General features: G+C 52.4%; 6 protein-coding genes across 6 annotated transcripts; 4 read left to right on the forward strand and 2 right to left on the reverse strand.

Annotated features, from left to right (window-relative positions):
• Window positions 1–754: 754 nt before the first annotated feature.
• Window positions 755–1,110, forward strand: GMORB2_5079 (Mitochondrial import receptor subunit or translocase; the record flags this gene model as incomplete). Its single annotated transcript, XM_035467053.1, has 3 exons — window positions 755–767; window positions 867–968; window positions 1,073–1,110. 3 exons carry the CDS (start codon window positions 755–757, stop codon window positions 1,108–1,110), a joined length of 153 nt encoding a protein of 50 aa, XP_035323065.1.
• A 519-nt stretch (window positions 1,111–1,629) lies between these two features.
• On the reverse strand, window positions 1,630–2,804 carry GMORB2_5080 (nuclear pore complex protein Nup54; the record flags this gene model as incomplete). Its single annotated transcript, XM_035467054.1, has 3 exons — window positions 1,630–1,734; window positions 1,811–2,454; window positions 2,519–2,804. 3 exons carry the CDS (start codon window positions 2,802–2,804, stop codon window positions 1,630–1,632), a joined length of 1,035 nt encoding a protein of 344 aa, XP_035323066.1.
• A 1,957-nt stretch (window positions 2,805–4,761) lies between these two features.
• GMORB2_5081 (NADH dehydrogenase (ubiquinone) 1 alpha subcomplex subunit 8) lies at window positions 4,762–5,773 on the forward strand (the record flags this gene model as incomplete). The annotated part of the gene is made up of 4 exons (XM_035467055.1): window positions 4,762–4,781; window positions 4,975–5,202; window positions 5,372–5,504; window positions 5,633–5,773. The coding sequence occupies 4 exons, from the start codon at window positions 4,762–4,764 to the stop codon at window positions 5,771–5,773; spliced, it is 522 nt and encodes a 173-aa protein (XP_035323067.1).
• A 5,444-nt stretch (window positions 5,774–11,217) lies between these two features.
• On the forward strand, window positions 11,218–12,195 carry GMORB2_5082 (SCP protein; the record flags this gene model as incomplete). The annotated part of the gene is made up of 1 exon (XM_035467056.1): window positions 11,218–12,195. One exon carries the CDS (start codon window positions 11,218–11,220, stop codon window positions 12,193–12,195), a length of 978 nt encoding a protein of 325 aa, XP_035323068.1.
• A 3,186-nt stretch (window positions 12,196–15,381) lies between these two features.
• Window positions 15,382–16,792, forward strand: GMORB2_5083 (Protein of unknown function (DUF3237); the record flags this gene model as incomplete). The annotated part of the gene is made up of 4 exons (XM_035467057.1): window positions 15,382–15,917; window positions 16,060–16,264; window positions 16,372–16,469; window positions 16,561–16,792. 4 exons carry the CDS (start codon window positions 15,382–15,384, stop codon window positions 16,790–16,792), a joined length of 1,071 nt encoding a protein of 356 aa, XP_035323069.1.
• Window positions 16,793–17,626: 834 nt separating this feature from the next.
• On the reverse strand, window positions 17,627–18,214 carry GMORB2_5084 (Alba; the record flags this gene model as incomplete). The annotated part of the gene is made up of 1 exon (XM_035467058.1): window positions 17,627–18,214. One exon carries the CDS (start codon window positions 18,212–18,214, stop codon window positions 17,627–17,629), a length of 588 nt encoding a protein of 195 aa, XP_035323070.1.
• Window positions 18,215–18,857: the final 643 nt, after the last annotated feature.

Consider the following 18,857-nt stretch of genomic DNA (forward strand, 5'->3'; position numbering starts at 1 on the left):
CAGCACATCAATCATCATCACCATTACTAGTGTGGATAGTATTATCGTCCGTCTCTCTAGTTCACGACCCATCTTACTTTGGTCGACTACATGTCATTGATCTATATTCCTAGCAGTCTTGCTAGCAGCTCGACTGACAGTCTTGCTAGCAGCTCTAGCCAGCAGCCTAGCAGCCGAAGGCAAAACCCTCTGCCGATGCTACGAGTATTCAGGTGTGTAATCTGTACACAGTATCACCATGTGTACTGGCATATAGTATCCACCCACTCTCCAATGCGGATACGGAGAATGGAATACGGAGTGTGGTCCCGTTCCTATCCGGTCATGTGCCTGGGTCCTCCACCGACTCCATTCTCCTGCACGGGGGTCAATATCTGTGCGATTGTTCTGTCAATGTAGGTAAGCCGTAAGTACTCTCCGTACTCCGTGCTGCTCCGTGCTACCCCGTACCGGTACTCGACAGTGATTCATATAATCTGTACTCGTACGTAAGAATATAAGAGCGTATTATGTAATCCACATGAGCGCACCACAACTTGCACCCGCGTCATTCCGATCAGTTTTTCCATCTCCGCTCCCTTTTGCTCACAGGTACGTACCACGTTTTCCTCTGTCCGAGCCTCTTTTGTGACGACAACGCTCTGAGAGAAACTCGAATCTACCAAAACACCATACCCGAAAAAATCACCACATCTTCACCTCAACCTCCCCCACCCAACTAACCCCCTTCTCCACCCCTTCTCGATCGCCCAACATGTTCGGAGGATGTGAGTTATGGATGAAGCTTCCATCTTGATTTCCGTCCAGACGCGCTTCTTCCCCCTCGATGTGCGACCTCTTGATGCTGACGAAAAAACCCTTGACAGTCGCGCCCCCCCAGCAGTCTCCTCAGGAGATTCGCGCCCTCGAGGCCGAGGCTGCCTTTACCATCCAGCAGGTCGCCGCCACAGCCTTTATGCTGTACCTCTGTGAGTTGTTCTTCACGACTCCTTCCCCCCCTTCCCCCCCCCCCCTTTTTTTTCGGCGCCACGAGCTTCCATCTTGGCTGACATACTTCCCTTCCCTCCTTCAGCTCCCTTTGCCATCGACCTAGTCAGCAAGATCTTCTAAGAAGCTATACCTGCTGCCTCGAATGACGGACGAAACCCCTTTAACGGAAAGTTTTACAATGTCGAACAACAAAACAACAACGGAAATGGAAAATCACCTGTACTTCTTAATACTGTACCACGAACAACCAAGACATATCCGGAGCCAGACGCTCCGTGTATGATAGAATATCACTTGCGGGTCACAATGCAGCTAGCAACCTGAATTGGAGGACCGCGGCTGTCTGTTCAGACAAGAACAAGGCTACGAGTCAGATGCGCTGCCATGTCCGATATGGAGTATCTTGGACTTGGTAGGTGAAACGTGCCGAATGTCTATGTTTGTTCGCCCCTGCAGAGAAACACACTTCTGTCATATGCCCTCGACAAAGCCCATGTTCCCTTTCCCGTAAATGATGTCCATGCAGCCGGAAAACAGGAGCGCGAAGAAAGAGCATATATCAGATAATAATGATAAAAGGGAACCGCCCCAGGCATAGTTTACATCCAAGTACACGCTCCTGATAACCCCGTGCCTCAATCACCTCTGGGCGGCTCTGGCCCTTTCCCACTGAGCATAGTCGTCTCCGAGAAGCTCGACCTCCTTCTTGAGGTGCAGCAGCTGCTTCTGATAATCTTCGAGAACCTGGTGAGAGGAAAGTCAGCATAGAGGCACGATGTAGAAGAGGAGGAAGAGAGGAAACGGGAGGGGGTTGCCCAACCTTTTTAGCCTTGGCCTCCGTATCCGGGTCCAGGCCCTCGGAGCCCTGACCGGCGGGGCGGTCCTTCTCCCTGTTGAGGCGGTCGGCGTACTCGCGCAGGACGATGAGCCGGCTCCAGAGCTCCTCCTCCCTGGCGCCGACGGCGGGGTCCTGGGCCTCCCTCTCGAGTCCGAGCAGCCTGCCGGAGAGGTCGTCCTCGTCGCCGGAGAGGGCGTAGCCCCTGTTGCGGAGGACCTGCACGCGGGCGGCGAGCGAGAGGCAGCGCTCGGACAGGGCGGTGGCGCGCCTCCGGGCGGCGAGGGCGCGTACCTCGGTCTCGAGCTCGTGGCGCTGCAGGATGGCGTCGAGGCTGCCGTTGACCTGGTGCAGGCGCGTGTTGAACTCGGAGATGGCGCGCATCTGCGTCTTTAGCCGGTCGGCCAGCGACTCGTAGCCTGAGCAGAGCACCGGCATGAAGCCCGGCGCCGGCTTGTTCTGGAGGGCCTCCTCCCACTCGCGCGGGTCCTCGTGCGCCGACGGCTTGTAGAAGGGGATGTGCGACTCGTCCACCTTGTTGTAGAAGTAGTGCTTGAAGGCGCAGTTGGGGTTGGCGGGGTCCCACTTCTCCGTCACGAGCTTGACCTGGTCCAGTATCGGTTTCTGGTCTGGCATTTCATCAGAGGTTAGGCAAAGCAGAGCGCAGAGGGGAGCGAGGCCGGGAGAACATACGAGGCGTCTCCTTTCCAGGTGACCATAGAGAGCTGGAGAGCTGGGCTTGAGACTGAGAAAGAGCGGGCATCTGCTGTGTAGGCTGGGTCTGCGTCATGAACGATGCACCCATCTGTGGTTGCTGCTGCTGCTGCTGCTGCTGCTGCTGCTGCTGCTGCTGTAGAGGCTGCTGGGTAGATTGTCCGAACAGACCGGAGCCTCCTTGCTGCTGTTGAGGCTGGGAGGATGTCTGTGCTGCCCCGAACAGATTGCCTCCTAAGGGCTTTGACTGCCCAAAGAGAGACATTGTTGTCGTCGTTGTTGTTGTGGAGTTGTTTTTGTTTTTTTTTCTGTCTGGAGGTTTGACGGGAGAAGAGGAAAGATCAAGAGGTCGTTCGTTGCTAGCCCCCCAAGGGTCGGTGGTAGTAGGTCTTGTTGTCTACTGAGCTCGGACGTCGGACGAGGAATGGGCAGGTTCGGCGATGCTGGTAGGGTTGGGGAGGGCGGGATTTCAGAGGTGAGGTGAGTATCCTCTATGATCAATTCGTCGTCGCAAGATGCAGGTCGTTGGGGTTTGCTGTGTTGAGATGACTTCGCCAATAGTAGCAGAAGAAAAAAAAAGGATGGAGCTATGGAAACGCGAAAACAAGCAAGCCGAAGAAAAGAAAGGCGTCCAAAAGAGCTGGCCCACCGCCATGGGACGCGTACTCGTACTTTGTACTAGCCTGGTGCCTTGTATGTAGATTCTCAGTGAAGCAGTACCTTGGGGATACTTTTGATGCTGATATCTATTCACCCTACACCTAACGTTTTGTGCTTCCTGCTGATGACATGTGAGGGACGATAGACGACGAGGGGATGGACTTTCTATGCAGAACAGAAAATCACTTACTAGTACGTCCTGGATCGATGTGCGTGTGTCTGAATACTTACTTCTTGAAGGAAGCAAATCTACGGAGTATCTATAAGACTATTTATAGATGCAAGTGTGGCAGTAGCCTCTGGCTACTTAAATCATGCATTCTCAGGTGCTACACTGCTCCCCTCCTCCACGTGACCGGTAGCCCGGTTAGCCATCTTCGCCATAATTTCCTCTAGCACTGATATCTACATTCCCTTGGCCTTCTCTATCACTGCTAGCCTCTCTACCTTCTTCTTCCGCGCCAGGTGCCTTTACGGTCTCAGCACGACTTCGTCGGTGTCATACTCTTTGCGCCGTCTTGTTGGGCAGCAGAGCTATCCTTGTATTGGGATGTGACAAGGACAGTGTCGAGTTTGACCATGTAGACGTCAAAGTCGACACGAGCAAGACCACGGGCGAGGAATCGAGGCATGCAGGAAGAAGACGTTAAACGATGGGAAGGTATCTGGGTAGAGTTGAATGAGAGGAGATTTGTGAGAACGCACACCACAAACACTGCTGACGTACGTTCAAGGTAGGCCAGGTGTTATGTGGTGTGAAGTTTTACTGTCAAGTCCGGCTTACCTAATACAGGTACAAGCAAGTCTCCGGCTGCTTAGTCATTCATTCTTAGGTTCAATCGTTTGGAGAGGATGGGCGAATATGTATTACAATAATCTGTTGATGTGACGAGTAGCTTGATGTTGCATGAGACTATATGTGTAGGAAGCTTGTATACGACTTGTTCCTCTTCTTCTCTCCTTGAGAGTTGTATGAATGTAGGATGCTTTTCATCCATCACTGTACTGCACTGCACTGGTGATTCTTCAACTTGCACATATTATCCGTACAATGCTTCAGGTGCTAACAGTACAGCTGATTTTCTGATGGACATGACGGATTAGGTGCCTCTGGTCATTCTGTACATAGGTAGCGGAGCGCTTCAGTCAGACAATACTCGTAGTCACTTCACTTGGAAGATCTAATCCCTCCACTACTGAGAATTGCTGGGAATTGAAAATGGAAAGGAAAAGAAAAAAAAAAACGGATTCTATCTCCTAGTATACTCCTCCTACCTGTAAAGTCGACAACTACTCCAGAAACCCACCCGGACCACCCCCAGACTCGAGCGGAGGGACAAAGTGGCCTGCCTTGGGGGGAGCGACACTACGCCCACGCTCCACAGACCTTCCGACCAATAAGGTTCTTCCAATTCCAACATGACCCCAGGTGCCTCACCTCGATCCCCAGACTTGACTCCTCGTTAGCCGAGAGAGTCCGCAGATTAAACAACCTTGGAACACCAACCTCCGCACATCTACTCTCTCTTACCCATTCAATAGAAAAAGAGCCGAAAAGCATCATGACGACACGAAGGCCCAAGTATGTCATCTATCACCCATGATGCCTCTTCCTCCACCCCTTCCTCCTCATGACACACACACACTCTCTCTCGCGACATGCCATCGCCACGACCCGCAATCATCCGAATTGCAAAGCAAGCGCGCAGAGGAAAAGAAGAGGAAGAGAAAAAAAAAAAAGACACCATAAAACTGACTAGCTTTTTGTACCATAGCTTCGACCAGTCGAAGCTCATCGACACGACTCCCCTACCCGACAACGTCCCCTCGGTCAAGGAAGTCGGCGCCAGCTCGGCCCCCCTTCTCTCGGCCTCGTTCTTCATCGGTGCCCGATGCCGCGATTACAACGATGATTACATGCAGTGCAAGACGGAGAACCCTGGACGGGGAGAGTTCGACTGCCTCAAGGAGGGTCGTCGTGTGACCCGCTGCGCGTCGAGTGTGTATGTTGATCACCTCTTTCCCTCATCGGCTGTCACCCTTCTCCCCTGGTCTCTCTTCCTGTTTTGGAGCAAGATGAAGGGAAAGAAGGAAGGAGGCCAGGATTCAGAATGAAGATTGAGAAAGAAAAAAAGTTGAAACTGACGGAAAGCTGTCGCACAACGTTTGCAGAATCGACGACCTCAACACCCAGTGTCTCGAGCAGTTCCGCAATCACTGGAAGTGTCTAGACAACCACAACCACCAGCTCTGGCAGTGTCGTCCGTTCGAGTGGAAGCTTAACAAGTGCGCTTTTGACAATCTGGTATGTGCTTCTCACCTTCATTTCCACTACAATACAGAGACAAGGCAGGGAAAAGAGGTGGATCGGATGGGGAGACGTAGAAGACACCGAGAGGAGGTAGATGGGGAAAGGAGACTGACACTCCTTAGAAACTCGAGAAAACCATCCCTGACCAACCCACCAACGTCACTCCCGTCCAGCTCAGGCCCCAGCAAATCATGGCGGACCGCAAGTTCCGCTCCATTGAGGGCAAGCCCTTTATCGCTGGCCAGGAAGAGGCCAAGCAATAAGAAACGGGTGCAGAGAGCACAGTGTCCTTCTCTCGATGCAAGATGCGGGCGCGCGGGGTCGAGGAGGAAATAAGGAACGTGAGGGGTGACGTACATTGAGATGCTCCGGACCGTTGACCGAAACTCCTCGAGTGTGTATCCTGGGGGTGTTTCTTGCCTTTTAATGATGCGTGTTACAGTTGAGGTAGACAGAAAAAAAAATGTTACTAAAGAGTCTACTGCTCATGCCGGTCTACGTGGCTCATGGCTTCTATCGACATGGCCTATGCCGTGGAGCTCCATGCAGACTATCAGGGGTGATGTGAGAAGGTGGGAAGGGGAAGGGGGGATGAAGAGGCAGCGGAATCTTCCGACCCGGACTGTTTTGCTTGCTTTCGAGAGAGACAGCAGACGGAAGTGTTTTCCCTGACTTCTGCGCTGGAAGCACACGGTTGGGAGTATTGGAGTCGTGGACTGATGCTGCGTTGTCGTGTCACCCATCTTGCCCTCTCCCTCACGACGACGTGCTATCATGCCTGTTCGAAGTTGGCTTGACATTGGCCTCGGATTGATATTGGCGGTAGGAGGAAAAGGTATCTATCTCGACTCTGCTCCGAAAAAGCGAAGGAGAGAAAAAGAAGAAGGAGAAGAGATAGAGGAATAGATCCGCGAACATTCTTAGGAGATGGCCTGTGATGAAGCCATGTGTCTCGATGAGGAGAATACACGTAGCCCAGCTTGATATTACCCCAACAACGGACATGCATATCTCGCGGTGCCTCTTTGTAGACTCATGGCTGCCATGGCTCTTCGGAGGGACCTTCATCCCCCCCCCCCTTTAACATGTGAGTGAGAATAAAAACATATTCGACGCTAGATCATTGTTCATATCATCTCCCTGACATGCCATCGTTCGCTAGAGGCCCGTCTGGACCGGAGGAGTGGACCAGACCAGAGGGAACACGAGCATGCAGTGTAATTAACAGTAATTGCACGGGTCACGCTGTTAATGAGATGGAAGGAAATCACCAAGGGGGCCAAGTTGATACCAATCAATATATGCATGACGAGTTTTTTTAGGTGGTAGTCAGTATCACTACGAGCTTTTAACCGAGCTTCTAACTCGTACATGTACACGTAACTCGTACATGTACTGGTTCGTTCATGTGCGGTATTACGAACTCGAGATGCCAGCACATCAAGTCCGTCTACGCGTCAGGGTATCCCGGCAAGCAGCACCTCCGCGTGGTCCGGGAAAGCTTCGAGATTGACGGACCGAAGGGCAACGGCCACTGATGCCTCGTATCTGCCCCCCCGCTTTGGCCAGCCCTCGAGAAAGTTCGGCAAGACGTTTGCGGGAAACGTACTCGCATCCCGACGGATTATGTTTCACCTCGCTCTCGGTCGTTACGGGGATAGATTCCATCCACCAAGCTGGGGTACGATTGGGAGCCGTCCTCCATTCATGCACTGTATCGTAGCTCGAACGATTCCTCTCCTCATCTAGAGAATTGTCTGTTCCATGACATGCACTGAGCCTTGTGGGTTGATATCATCCTACAAGTACACCATGATGACGTATCGCCGACTTTCCATGGCCCGGCGCCGACTCAATACTGCTAGTGAGCATCACTATGGAAAGGAGAGAAAAGTGACGGTATTAGAATTAGAGGCTTGATATTCCCAACTGTCTGAATACCACAGTGATACATTGTTATATTATGACGAGGCAAGGAGGGGAGGCAAGAAAACAAGCACATACACGCATAGAGCGTTTCATCCATCGGGTTCTCATCCCACCCTCTACGCAATAATGTCAAACCGCGTGGCGGCGGGGATGACGGCTCGTTTACCAAGATCCATAGAGCAGTTCGGCCTATTCCGTGAGGTAGAAAGTAACAAGGCCGCCTGGAGCATCATCCTGTCTTGCAATTATTCGCTAGTGAAGCAAACGTTGGTGGCGCGAGTGATACGGCTCGAATACGTGGGGAAGCGAACAAGAACGTATATAGATCAGTGATTACAATTAGAGTTAGATTATGTCTGACCATGTCGGAATTGAAGGGGAGAGCATTTTATCCGATAGATCTTGCTGAGGAGAGAGAAAAATGAGGGAGAGGGAGTGTGTGTGTGTGTGTGTGTGAGAGAGAGAGAGAGAGAGAGAGAGAGGGAGAGAGGAGGGNGCAGAGCGTGGCTTCCAGATGCCCGGATTCCAGGTCAAAATTTACGCTGCGGTTCACGGAACAACGGGACAAGCAGATACTGTGAGTCGGAGAGGGGAGTATGGGGGGGGGGGGGGGGGGGGGGGGGGGGGGGGTTCCAACACATTACGACAGAGGCTGTCACTGACGGATGGCGGTAGGTTAGAACAAGAGGTCCCGATCGTTCCAAGATTGCTCAAGAAGGGACCGTTTCGATCCAGAATTATTACGAGTATACTCCGTACTACGGAGTAGTAATATCAAGTTAATCACGATACGGAGTACTACTCAGAGTCATACCACGCGATGGTACGGGCAAATAATAATCCCTAGGCTTTGCCAGCACAGCTGTCATACACCATACCAGAGACAACGACGACGGCGCGAAACGGCACGTTTCAAGCCAAGCCAAGCCAAGGACCAAGGTACAGAATCCCCAAAAGTTGGCGGGAGCTTGTTTGATGGAGACTCTGGCCTACGGTTGGCTACAGCGGGAGGGGGGAACCCAGGGGTAAACATATATGATACGTACGATACTAAGGGCTAGGGGTAAGTACGAGTACGTTATATTACAGCCTGTATCGCTCCGTACAGGTACTTAGTCATCACGGGATCTTGAGTATAAATTCTGATACCGATACATGTAAACTGTACGGATTACGGAGTACCTGGCCGAGAAGGAAATGCCAAGGCAGCAGACGTGGAATGATGCTTGACCCAGTCCCCTGGTCCCTAATCAATATGTGTTTGCGGCATAAATCGGAAGATTTACCATATTATTACAACACGAAGGAATAGCTGGAAGTGGACTTGTCAGAAAGGGATAAGACAGAGAGAAGGAGAAGGAGAAGGAGACGAAGAGAGAGAGAGAGAGAGAAAGAGAGAGATTGTGTGTGTGTCTGGCTTTGCGTGTGCGAGATACAGAAGGGGAAATGAAGTTAATTACAGCACAACAGCCGTACACTGCAACGTCATCACAAGGCGACCAAGTGCCGGAGTGCCGTGCTGGTGTTGAAGATCTCTGTGGGCCCCCCACTGACGATTAGCACACGTGTATGCAGAGGTACAGCCCGTACAGAGCATTACGAGTACACCGAGCAGAATAGAGGTTCGGAGATGAGAGAAGAGAAAGAGAGGGAGAAGAGGGATAGACTATGAAGAACTGAAAGAAAGGAAGACAAGCGAGAGAAACAGAAACGGGATCGAGATGAACACAGACCAACGGCGTAGACCGACGTAGACTATGCACGTAGCGCTTGGAGGAATTAACAGGGCAGATCTGTAACAGAGGCGTAGAGGGGGGGATGTTTGAGGATGAGAGATGGGGGGCGCTAGGGGAGGGTCGTTGGTTGCGTAGGTTGCACTGTATTGCCGTACTGAGGTAGTGCAGGTACATGCATGTACAGGTAGCAGTACAGGGCAGTACGGGTATTGATGCCAGCACCAATGTACTGCGCAGCTTTGCTGGTCAAGACGCTACGGAACACTTGGGAGTCATGCTTGTTTCGTTTTGTTTGAATTTTTTCTTTTCCCACGATGCGATTCAGTAATCATCTAGTCCATGGTCGGACGCGAGGTGGCCCGTTGTGGTTGGTTGTGGTGATGAAGATGATACTGTCCCACAGCGGTACAGCGCAGTAGGCGCTACCGTTGCAAGTATTACAGGTACCGATACTCGACCCGGCGATGATGGCACCGTCGCACAGAATAGAATAGTAGGGCAGCTCCCCTACTCGTACTCTTACAGCGCGCAGCGCACAGCGCATAAAAGCACCCGACATTTCCAGGAAGCATCGTCATCCCAGCCCGGAACATTGCGGTCATGGATCATGGGTTACCCCCCCCCAGACAGTGATCAGGGCAGGCAGGGGCAAAGAGAGAAAGGGAAAGGGAGAAAGGACACGACGTAACATTACTCGTAATCCCAGGTCGCAGTATAATGTATCCTACTGACCGGGCAGATCATCTGTACCTGCGTTGGCGCCGACCTCTCACAAACCCTCTCACGAGTCACAACCCTCCAAGACCCCTTCTTGTCCGTGCCCCCCCTCCCCTGGTCCCCAGGACCCCGCTGAAATCCCCACCCTTTGACCTCACACATCAACCATGATCCCTCTTCATTTACCTACTCCGTAACTTGCAGAACCGAAAGACCATGACTGACTATGGCCAGGCAGGACCGCCGGACCCAAGGCTCCCCCCCCCCGCCGGCTGCCTGGGTTCTTGGGCTGAGAGGGACCCATTGACTCCATCTAGAATATGTACCTGAGTATGCCCTGTCCCTTCCCTCGTCCACCTCCGTCGCTTTTCCTCTTCTCTGTACACTTTGCCATCCGACTGAGCCTCAGTTCTCGTCAGATCTTGTCCTCTCTCTTTTTCTCGTCACTCCTTTGAACCCCCACCATTTCTTTTCTGTCCGTTTCAACATTAACGGCATACACCACACTCCTTTTTTTTTACTTTAAGAAAACAATTCGACTCTTCCCATATATATATATATATATATATTCATCCTCAAACAACTGTTCCTCTTTCGGGTCAGAAACGTCGACGACTACTCTCCCCGCTGGCGGTCAACCACCACTCTTTTAAAGAAACACTCCTTTGCAAAAACTCTGGCCCACCGTTCCTCGAAGGACTCGATACAGACACACATAGGACCTTAGCAGAGCTGGTAGGTTCATCGGTAAAGAAAAAAAAATCATCTACAACGTACGAACCCTACGTATACGGTACGTGCCTTGTCTGTCTGCCTTTTTCTGCTTCATTCGATCCTGCCCTCTGGTTTTCACCATCATCGCTCTCCCCGCGACACCGGAAGAGGGAAAAATGTCTCGGCTGTACACCTGGGGATCCTGTTCTAGGCCAAAACAGAGTGACGTTGGTGTCGTTGACTCCTGAAACGGCGCGGAATATTTCGCTCCACAACCGACATTCCATGAAGGGGCACACTACCCGATGGAAGCCAAGGAAGCCAGAGGAGCGAGAGGAACGCCGTTGGAGGATCCATCCCATTCTAGACATCAAGCCTCTCCATCGAATTCACCAACCTTGCCCAAGCGGGAAGGGCAGGTTGAGGCTCTCCTGGGCATAGCAACTCCTTTGTTACAACATGGCACGCCATACTAACTTGGTATATCTATAACAACAGACGGTCCGGATTTCTCTTTGCATCTCAGGTCCATCAAACCCTCCCTCTCAGACATCCCCTCTCATCGTTCACCTTTGTCGCCGACAAGAAAGTAAAAGGAGAAGAGAGCGAATATGAAGACGTCCGCCTTCCTCGCTGCCGCCGGCGCTATCGCCGCCATGGCCGGTCCCATTGACAAGCGTGCCTTGGAGACCGAATGGGTCTGGGAGACCGTCACCGTCACCGTTACCGAAGGTCAGGTGGTTGCCGCCGCGTCCGCGACTGTCAACGTTGCCGAGAAGCCCACCACGACCAGCACCGTCATCGCCGCGTCTTCGACGACGTCTACCGAGAAGGAGGAGACGACGGCGGCTCCCGTCCCCGCCGTCCCCGCCCCCAGCGCCATCACCATCGTCACGACCTGGTCCTCGGCCTGGTCCTCTACCTGGTCGTCCGAGATCGAGCCCACGGTCGTGACCACGTCCATCTCTCCCGAGACCACGTCTGCCAGCACGTCGACGTCTGCCGAAGCCGTGCTCAACCCCATCGTCGCGCCCTCGTCGACGACGTCGTCGGCCGCCGCCCCGTCCAACACGCTCAGCTCCTACGCCGGCACCATGGTGAAGCAGCACAACTACCACCGCGCCAACCACTCGTCGCCCGACCTGACCTGGGACTCTGACCTGGCCTCGTGGGCCCAGAATACGGCCGAGACGTGCGTCTTCGCCCACGACATGAGCCAGGGCGACGGCAACTACGGCCAGAACCTGGCCACGTACGGCTCCACCGGCGACATCGACTCGGCCATGGTCAACTCTGCCAGGAGCGCCGTCACCGACCAGTGGTACAACGGCGAGGTCAACTCGTGGTCCTTCTACGGCCTGGCCGACCCCCCCTCCGGCGCCAACCTCGAGGACTGGGGCCACTTCACGCAGGTCGTCTGGAAGTCTTCCACAAAGGTCGGCTGCTACACGGCTAAGTGCGCCGCCGGCACCGTCCTGTCCTACGACGCCTGGTACACCGTCTGCAACTACAACCCTCCCGGAAACTACGGTGGAGAGTATGGCAAGAATGTCCTCGAGCCTCTGGGTGCTGCTACTGTCTCCGTCTAAGAAGAGAGACAGAGAGACCTTGCACACATTTCTCCGCTCTCCCCCCCCCCCCTTCCCTTTCCCCCTTGTTTCTCTCTTCATCTGACTCAACCCTCTGCATATCCCGCTGGTTGATCTTGGACATTTTCTTCTTCTTCTTCTTCTTTTACATATCTCCTGCCATACTTTTCTTCTTCTCTTCTTCATACCTTCTTTTTTTGAGATCTCTGTTGAGATCAATTGGAGACGAAATTTTTGGATTGGTGCGACTTCTATGGCAAGATTCGGGATATGGGAAGGGAAGGGGGAATAGAGACGCATAAAGGGTAGGAAACAGAACTTACATACAAAAAAAGGAACATATATGTAGCTCACATACATTTCTCAATTTTGTTATATATGTGTCGTTTCTTAACCTTTGCACACACACTTTTTTAACAAATGTTTTTCGATCGGGTATCTATCAGCTCCGCTGTGCGGCTTATCGCATGGAGTCTGGGGGGAGATAAAAAAACACCGAATGCGTCGTACGGTGTAGCTGTACACGTAGATAAAGTCAATATGTTTGATACTGACATGTACGAGTAGTGAAGTGGTATTAGCTTGGAAACCCACATCATCCCTTAAGACGTGATTGGGTTGGTCGTCTGACAAAGAACATTTCTAAAAAGAAACATTTTTAAATGTCACGATATGTGTGTACTCTCAGGACCTAGCAGTAGTACGATCCGAATACGAAAGTGCATACGACGGACCTTTCGGGCCCGGGATGATAGATGGCCCATGGGAGGTGATTATTAAGGTGTTGTTGGCGTGCTGCTGGGGTGTCTGTTCCCTTTCTTCTGGTATCGGCAGAATCAGACGGCATATTCTATGTCCCGCCCTGGCCGGAGTTAAGAATTCTGGATAGAGCGGAATCGAGGCGGAAGGGAGGTCTACATGTCGGAAGGGAAAAGGCCTGTGGAGTACAGTGATGGAATACATGAGGCGTTTTTACATTTTTACATTTTTACATTTTAATTTTTTTTTTATAAAGAAGAAGAGGGCTCCCGTGTCTTAGTAGATGCTATCGGTACAGGCCAGTCTCGCCTGTCTATCAAGCAAGAGAATGGACTGTTGGAAGGGGAAATCAAGCAACAAGATGAGTATGTAAGGGGAACGTCGAAACGAATCCCGGACATATATACGTATTCCGCAAATCCCGAGGTCGGTACCGAGAATGGTTTAGACAAGCTAATCGTACGTATAGTATATACTAGGACCCTGTACCAGCAGTTGTACGTGTAATTGGTAATTGATAATGGGGAATCTCTTGCCTTCAACTCGGCACTAATACTAGTCCAACAGATCAGTAAAAAGACGGTAAAGAGCATAAGTCGTACGTTCTCTCACCCCCCCCCCCCCCCCCCCCCCGTTTTTCCTGATCGGGTAGCATCATGTCTGCAGTATGGCGACGACACTAATGACATGACGGTAATACGGCGTGGTGAGTTATAGCATGTGTGTCCCGTACCGGGTGCGTATTGCGGCGTAGAGACAGCGATAACCAGGCGTGAAGAGCAAGTGTCCTGAGGCCTTCGGCAGCCTGTACTCCATGGCTCGTAGACCATTCGGTCATGCTAAAGTCCTCGGGGGATGGTGAACCGTAAGCGTGCCTCGCAGTTCCATGCCCGAACACCGATGGTCTGCCCCCCACCCCTGTTCATTTCGTTTCTCGCCCAACCCTGGGGTTTAAACCCGAGGGATAGGCATCGATTCATTGGGTAGAGAAGCTATCGCTGCGACGATGCTTCGGCAACATGGTAGACGATGAAATATGTCAAGACACAAGAAAGACATGAGACCACGACTGGAAGCCCGTCGGACATCCCACCCTCTTTATAGAAGTGGAGCTCCTTTTCCTCTTCCTCCCATGATGTTCATTAGTATTGACTAGGAAGTAAGAGTAGTAGTGCGGAACTAATACTTGGTACTCATACGGATGCTTGTAAAAGTCCGTGCCGCCGCCATCGCCACCCCGCACAACAGCACAGAAGACAGCTCAGTTGGATGACGATGAAAACAGAGAGGCACGGGGGGGGGGGGGGGACATGTACAGGTATGAGGCAGATTTTTTTTTTTTTTGCTAAATTAGAGTAGCGCAGAGCATATGCACAGTATTACAGCACAGCACAGAAATGGGGTGCGTGTTGCGTGTGTGCGTGTGTGCGTGTGTGCGGTGTGTACTCCGGTGGTGCATGGGCATGGTGTATCTTATTATTTAATACATCATAGTGGTGTGTCGGCCGCAGCGGGAACCCGATTTCAAATCAGTCCACGCTCGGAGCAGACTACTTGTACACAGCCCGACCAAGGGTCGTGCTACTACCATTACCACTACTACTAGTACTCGCAGTACCCGTACTACTCGTATCATAATGTACGACGAGTATACTCGTAGAAGTAATGGTGCTCTGAAATACATGTATACTACCAGTACTCGTACACTCCACGCATACAGGCCACCACAGCAGACAATGGCGCTCGGGAACTGATCTAGTGGCGTATTATTATTACCACGCCCCTCCTTTTTTTTCCTCTTCTCCCATTAGTCGTTCGTTCCTTCCTCTCGCTCTTTCGCTCTTTCCCCTTCTCGACTCTCTTCCTTCCTTCCCTCCCTCTCTGATATAATGACATTTTCCCACTTCTTCATTTTTCCGTCCTCCTTCCTCTCCTTCTTTCTGCTTTCCTCTTCCTGATTTACTCATCTCTCTCCCTCTCTCTCACACACACACACACGCACACACACACACGCACACACACATACACACACATACACATACATACATATACACACATATACACACATATCGCCACATTATATGCAGCGCTACAGCCAACGATTCGACCTACCGGAAATAGCAGCTTGATAATACGGATACCCTTTTTTTTCTCTTTTCTCTTTACGCACAACGTATTACCGCGTATTACTACTGCAGTTACTCATCCCATCTTGCTTCATAAGCTAAACGGAATACCGAGAAAGAGAGACCACAACGCGAGGAAAAAGAACAAAGACACGATAAAACATACATTCACGACCACGTTCATTCAACGCAGACAGACATATACACAATTTCAACCACACACGCTACGCACCACATTTGGACCCATCAGCCGTTCTACACTTGATGAATATCAATGCCTGGACGGTACACTTCATCATCCATGACCAAGGTCGTCACCAGCGAGCTGGACCAATGTCTTGGTAAACGTCAATCCTTGCACTTGCTGCACCTCGGCCCGGAGCCTTCGACTCCGGAGCCATCGACTCCGGAGCCATCGTCATCCGAGCCTGACAAGTCTTCCGGGTCCAACCCATCCGGGTCCAACCCGTCGCCCTGTAAGAAGCGTTGCACCGCGCTGGCTCGCGCCGAGGTCGCCTCAAGTATCTGTGACGCCGAAGCCGCCGCCGCCGTAGCAGCTCCTGCCACGACACCAGCCACAACTGCTACGACAGCTGCTCCGACCACGGACGCGATGTCGGCCCTCCTCCCGACTGCTGTTCCCGTCGATACAAACACCACATCCGACTCTCCACCCCTTGACCTGTCTTGCCGTCCGGAACCTGTCACCACCGCCACCGTCGACGACAACGTGCGCTCCGAGTCGGATGCGCCTTCCTGGGAGACCAACCTCGCTCCCAGCTTCGACTTCCTGCCTCGAAAGGGTCCTGCCAGCGACTATGATGATGTGCCAGGACAGTATGTCAGACCCCTTCCTCAGCCCCTCATCACCCCTTCCGGACTCCTTTCGGCTTCGGTTCCCACCGACAGAGCAGTCACGTGTGACGTCCAATTGCAATATACGCCTCGAGTCCTGAACTGACATTGCGCCAATCTTTAGGTCCGTCGATGAATCGTGCAGACGCGCCCTCGACCACTTTCCCTCTCCGGCTGTCGCCTTCCCCACCCCGACCCTCGAGTTCGACTTCCGCGTCGCCGTGACCCTCAAGCCTGAGCCGTCCCAGGTCCAGGGTCGTGCCCACAAGGAGATTACCGCTATCTCATCCGGTAATTGGTCGGGCTCATTTGGTCACGGCAAGGTCATGGTACGTTGCCCATCCTCTCTTTCTCTCTCTCTGATGAATATCAGTAGTTTTTTTTTGGTCCCCTGCCATGCTTTCCAATGCTTCAACATTTCTGATCGTTTTGATAGGCCGGCGGTTATGATCTAGGTCAAGCACGTGGATTCCGACCCATTCGCATCGTTGAGGGCGCATTTGTTATGCAAACGACTGATGAACCACCGGCAATGTGAGTTCTCTCTTATCATCCTTCCCTTTCCCTCCATTTTCCCGACTCCATCGCTCCTTCTACTGCGTGTCCCTGAAGTTGACCCCAACAGCCTCGAAATGCGAACCCGCGGCTCCCTTTCCGGACCCTGCGACATCCTAGACGCTCTCCTGAGCCCCCGCAACCCCAAGCAGATTGACCCGCGCAAGTACGGCTTTCGCATGTTCCTGACCATCAAGACGGCCGACAAGCGCTACGCCGAGATTGTCAATTGCGGTCTGTGGGTCGCTAGCGGCGTCTGGAAGGACGACGAGCTCATCATCGATGCGTATCGCGTTACCTGAGGGGCGGGCCCTGTACCATCGACATCAAATGATCAAATCTCGCCCTTGATCGATAGCGTGCATTGACGAATTGTGTGCCGTTCCAGGCGGGTTTTCGTTCCGATGGCGCATTGATTTGAGGTGTGTGCCGCTCCGATGGTGGAGTAGCGGTGGTGGTGCTATGGTGTAAGTGGCGTGACATTGCATGCCCGCACCATTTTCGTCGTATCCTTCGGCGTCTTTTGCGTCCCCCTTTTTTCCCCCCCGTCTTAATCTTCTTTCTCTTCTTCCCTTGTCGCTTGCAAGCGTCTCCATTCATTTTCTACCCGATCCTTTGGGCACCTACATTTCGGGAACTCATCTTCCCATTCTGAAGCTCATTTCCTTCGTTCCTTCTTCTCTCTTCTCCCAACCCATTTTCTCCTTATTAATTTCCCCTATGCAGATATCATTCACGACTTTATAAATATCTGCAGAGCGGCTCATTTGGTTGTATGGAGTTTTGTCCCGTGTTGGCATATCGACGGCGTTACTGTTTCCCTTTTTCTCCTACTTGTTTGAATAGGGTTCCCCTTGTTCTCGGTTTTGTTTCTGGCGGGTACATATAGCATTTGTCAAGGCGTATTGACGGGGTTTGACGGAGATTTGACGAAGCAATGAAAAGAAATTGATTCTTAACCAAATGCCGTCTTTTGCGTGAATGATCTTACTGTCCATGACAAAGAATTGCGGTGTACCAGTCCGCGCGTGTGTGCGTGGGCGTGGATGTGTATGTTGCCGTGGGTGCTGTAGTGTTGTTGCCTCGACCAATTGGTGCGATACATGAGGCACATGTTTCCGTGGGTGAGAGAGCCATCACCTGAGTCTGATGGAGAGTTCGAGACAGCTCATCTTGCGTAATCTCGCATGATGTTCGTCGTCGTCGTCGTCCCCTTGACAGGCATCGACAATGACGTCGTCTACGGTAGCGACGGTCCGCGTACGGAGATGCACGACGCAGTCACCCTGCTGCTCGAACCAACCAGCCAGACGCAGCGTCTTGTCCACGGCGCGTCCGGTCCCGACGACCTTGACCGTCGTGAGGCCCCTCTGCTTCGAGGAGCCGGTAGGCCCCTCGCTGTCACTGTCACCGGCCGCCTTAGCCGCCGCGGCAGTTTTGCCGTTGCCGCCGCCGCCGTCACGCGTCATCATCCTCCTCAGCCCCTCGACACGGGACTGCACGGAGGCCATCTTGGGAGCGGCGCCGGTGCGGAGTCCGGCCTCCAGCCTCTTCCGAATCCGCTTCACGGCCGACATGAATGGCGTGGAGGAGGAAATGTACACTGTCGGCGCGCGGGAGGACGACGGCTGCTGGGGTCGGGTGAGTGGGCGTTTCTGGATGCGGGCGTTGTGTGGGAGGGGAGGGAGTTTCGGTGGTTGACATGGTACTGATGGATTGGTCATGGTGTTTTGTCGTTGCTGTTGAGGTGAGACTGACATGAGATTGACATGAGATCGAGATAGAGATGTATATTATATATGTAAAGTTGGTAGTGTGGGAAAAGGCTCTCTGGGATATAAGAAGAAAAAAAGAGCGTGGTCACGTGGGTTCGCGTTTGGAGGAGATGTAACTCTTTATTTTATTTCAATTTTTTCCGTTCTTCTCCTATGATTACTTGATGTAACGTGGCAAAAAATGGGGTTTAAGAATATATACAGCGTAAGTGCGTGTGTCGCAGTCCAGGAGCCCCCCAGAGCACCGTCGCATGTACCGGCCAGGGTCATATTCATATACCTTCTCAAGTAGACCGTACCGACACCACGCCCGCGGCGGCTACACACAACCAACATGGCAAAAACACGGGATCGAGTAAAAGGAGGACCAGGACAACGGGATAAGTACGCGCTCATAGGCCGTCATGGCTCCTCCACGGAAACTTCTGAGCGGCAGCTTGCAGTACGCATACGACAGCACATCGAGAAGACTCAAAGATAGCGATGCTAGGCTCCAGGCTTGCCAGATATCAACAACAGCTTCAAGAACCAGAGACTCCCGGGCCTGAGCCGCCTACGCCAAGGGTCGCGTCGTCGAGACGGGCCCGCCGAG

This window comes from Geosmithia morbida (assembly GCF_012550715.1).
Source record: "Geosmithia morbida isolate 1262 chromosome Unknown scaffold_3, whole genome shotgun sequence".
NCBI lineage: Eukaryota > Fungi > Ascomycota > Sordariomycetes > Hypocreales > Bionectriaceae > Geosmithia > Geosmithia morbida.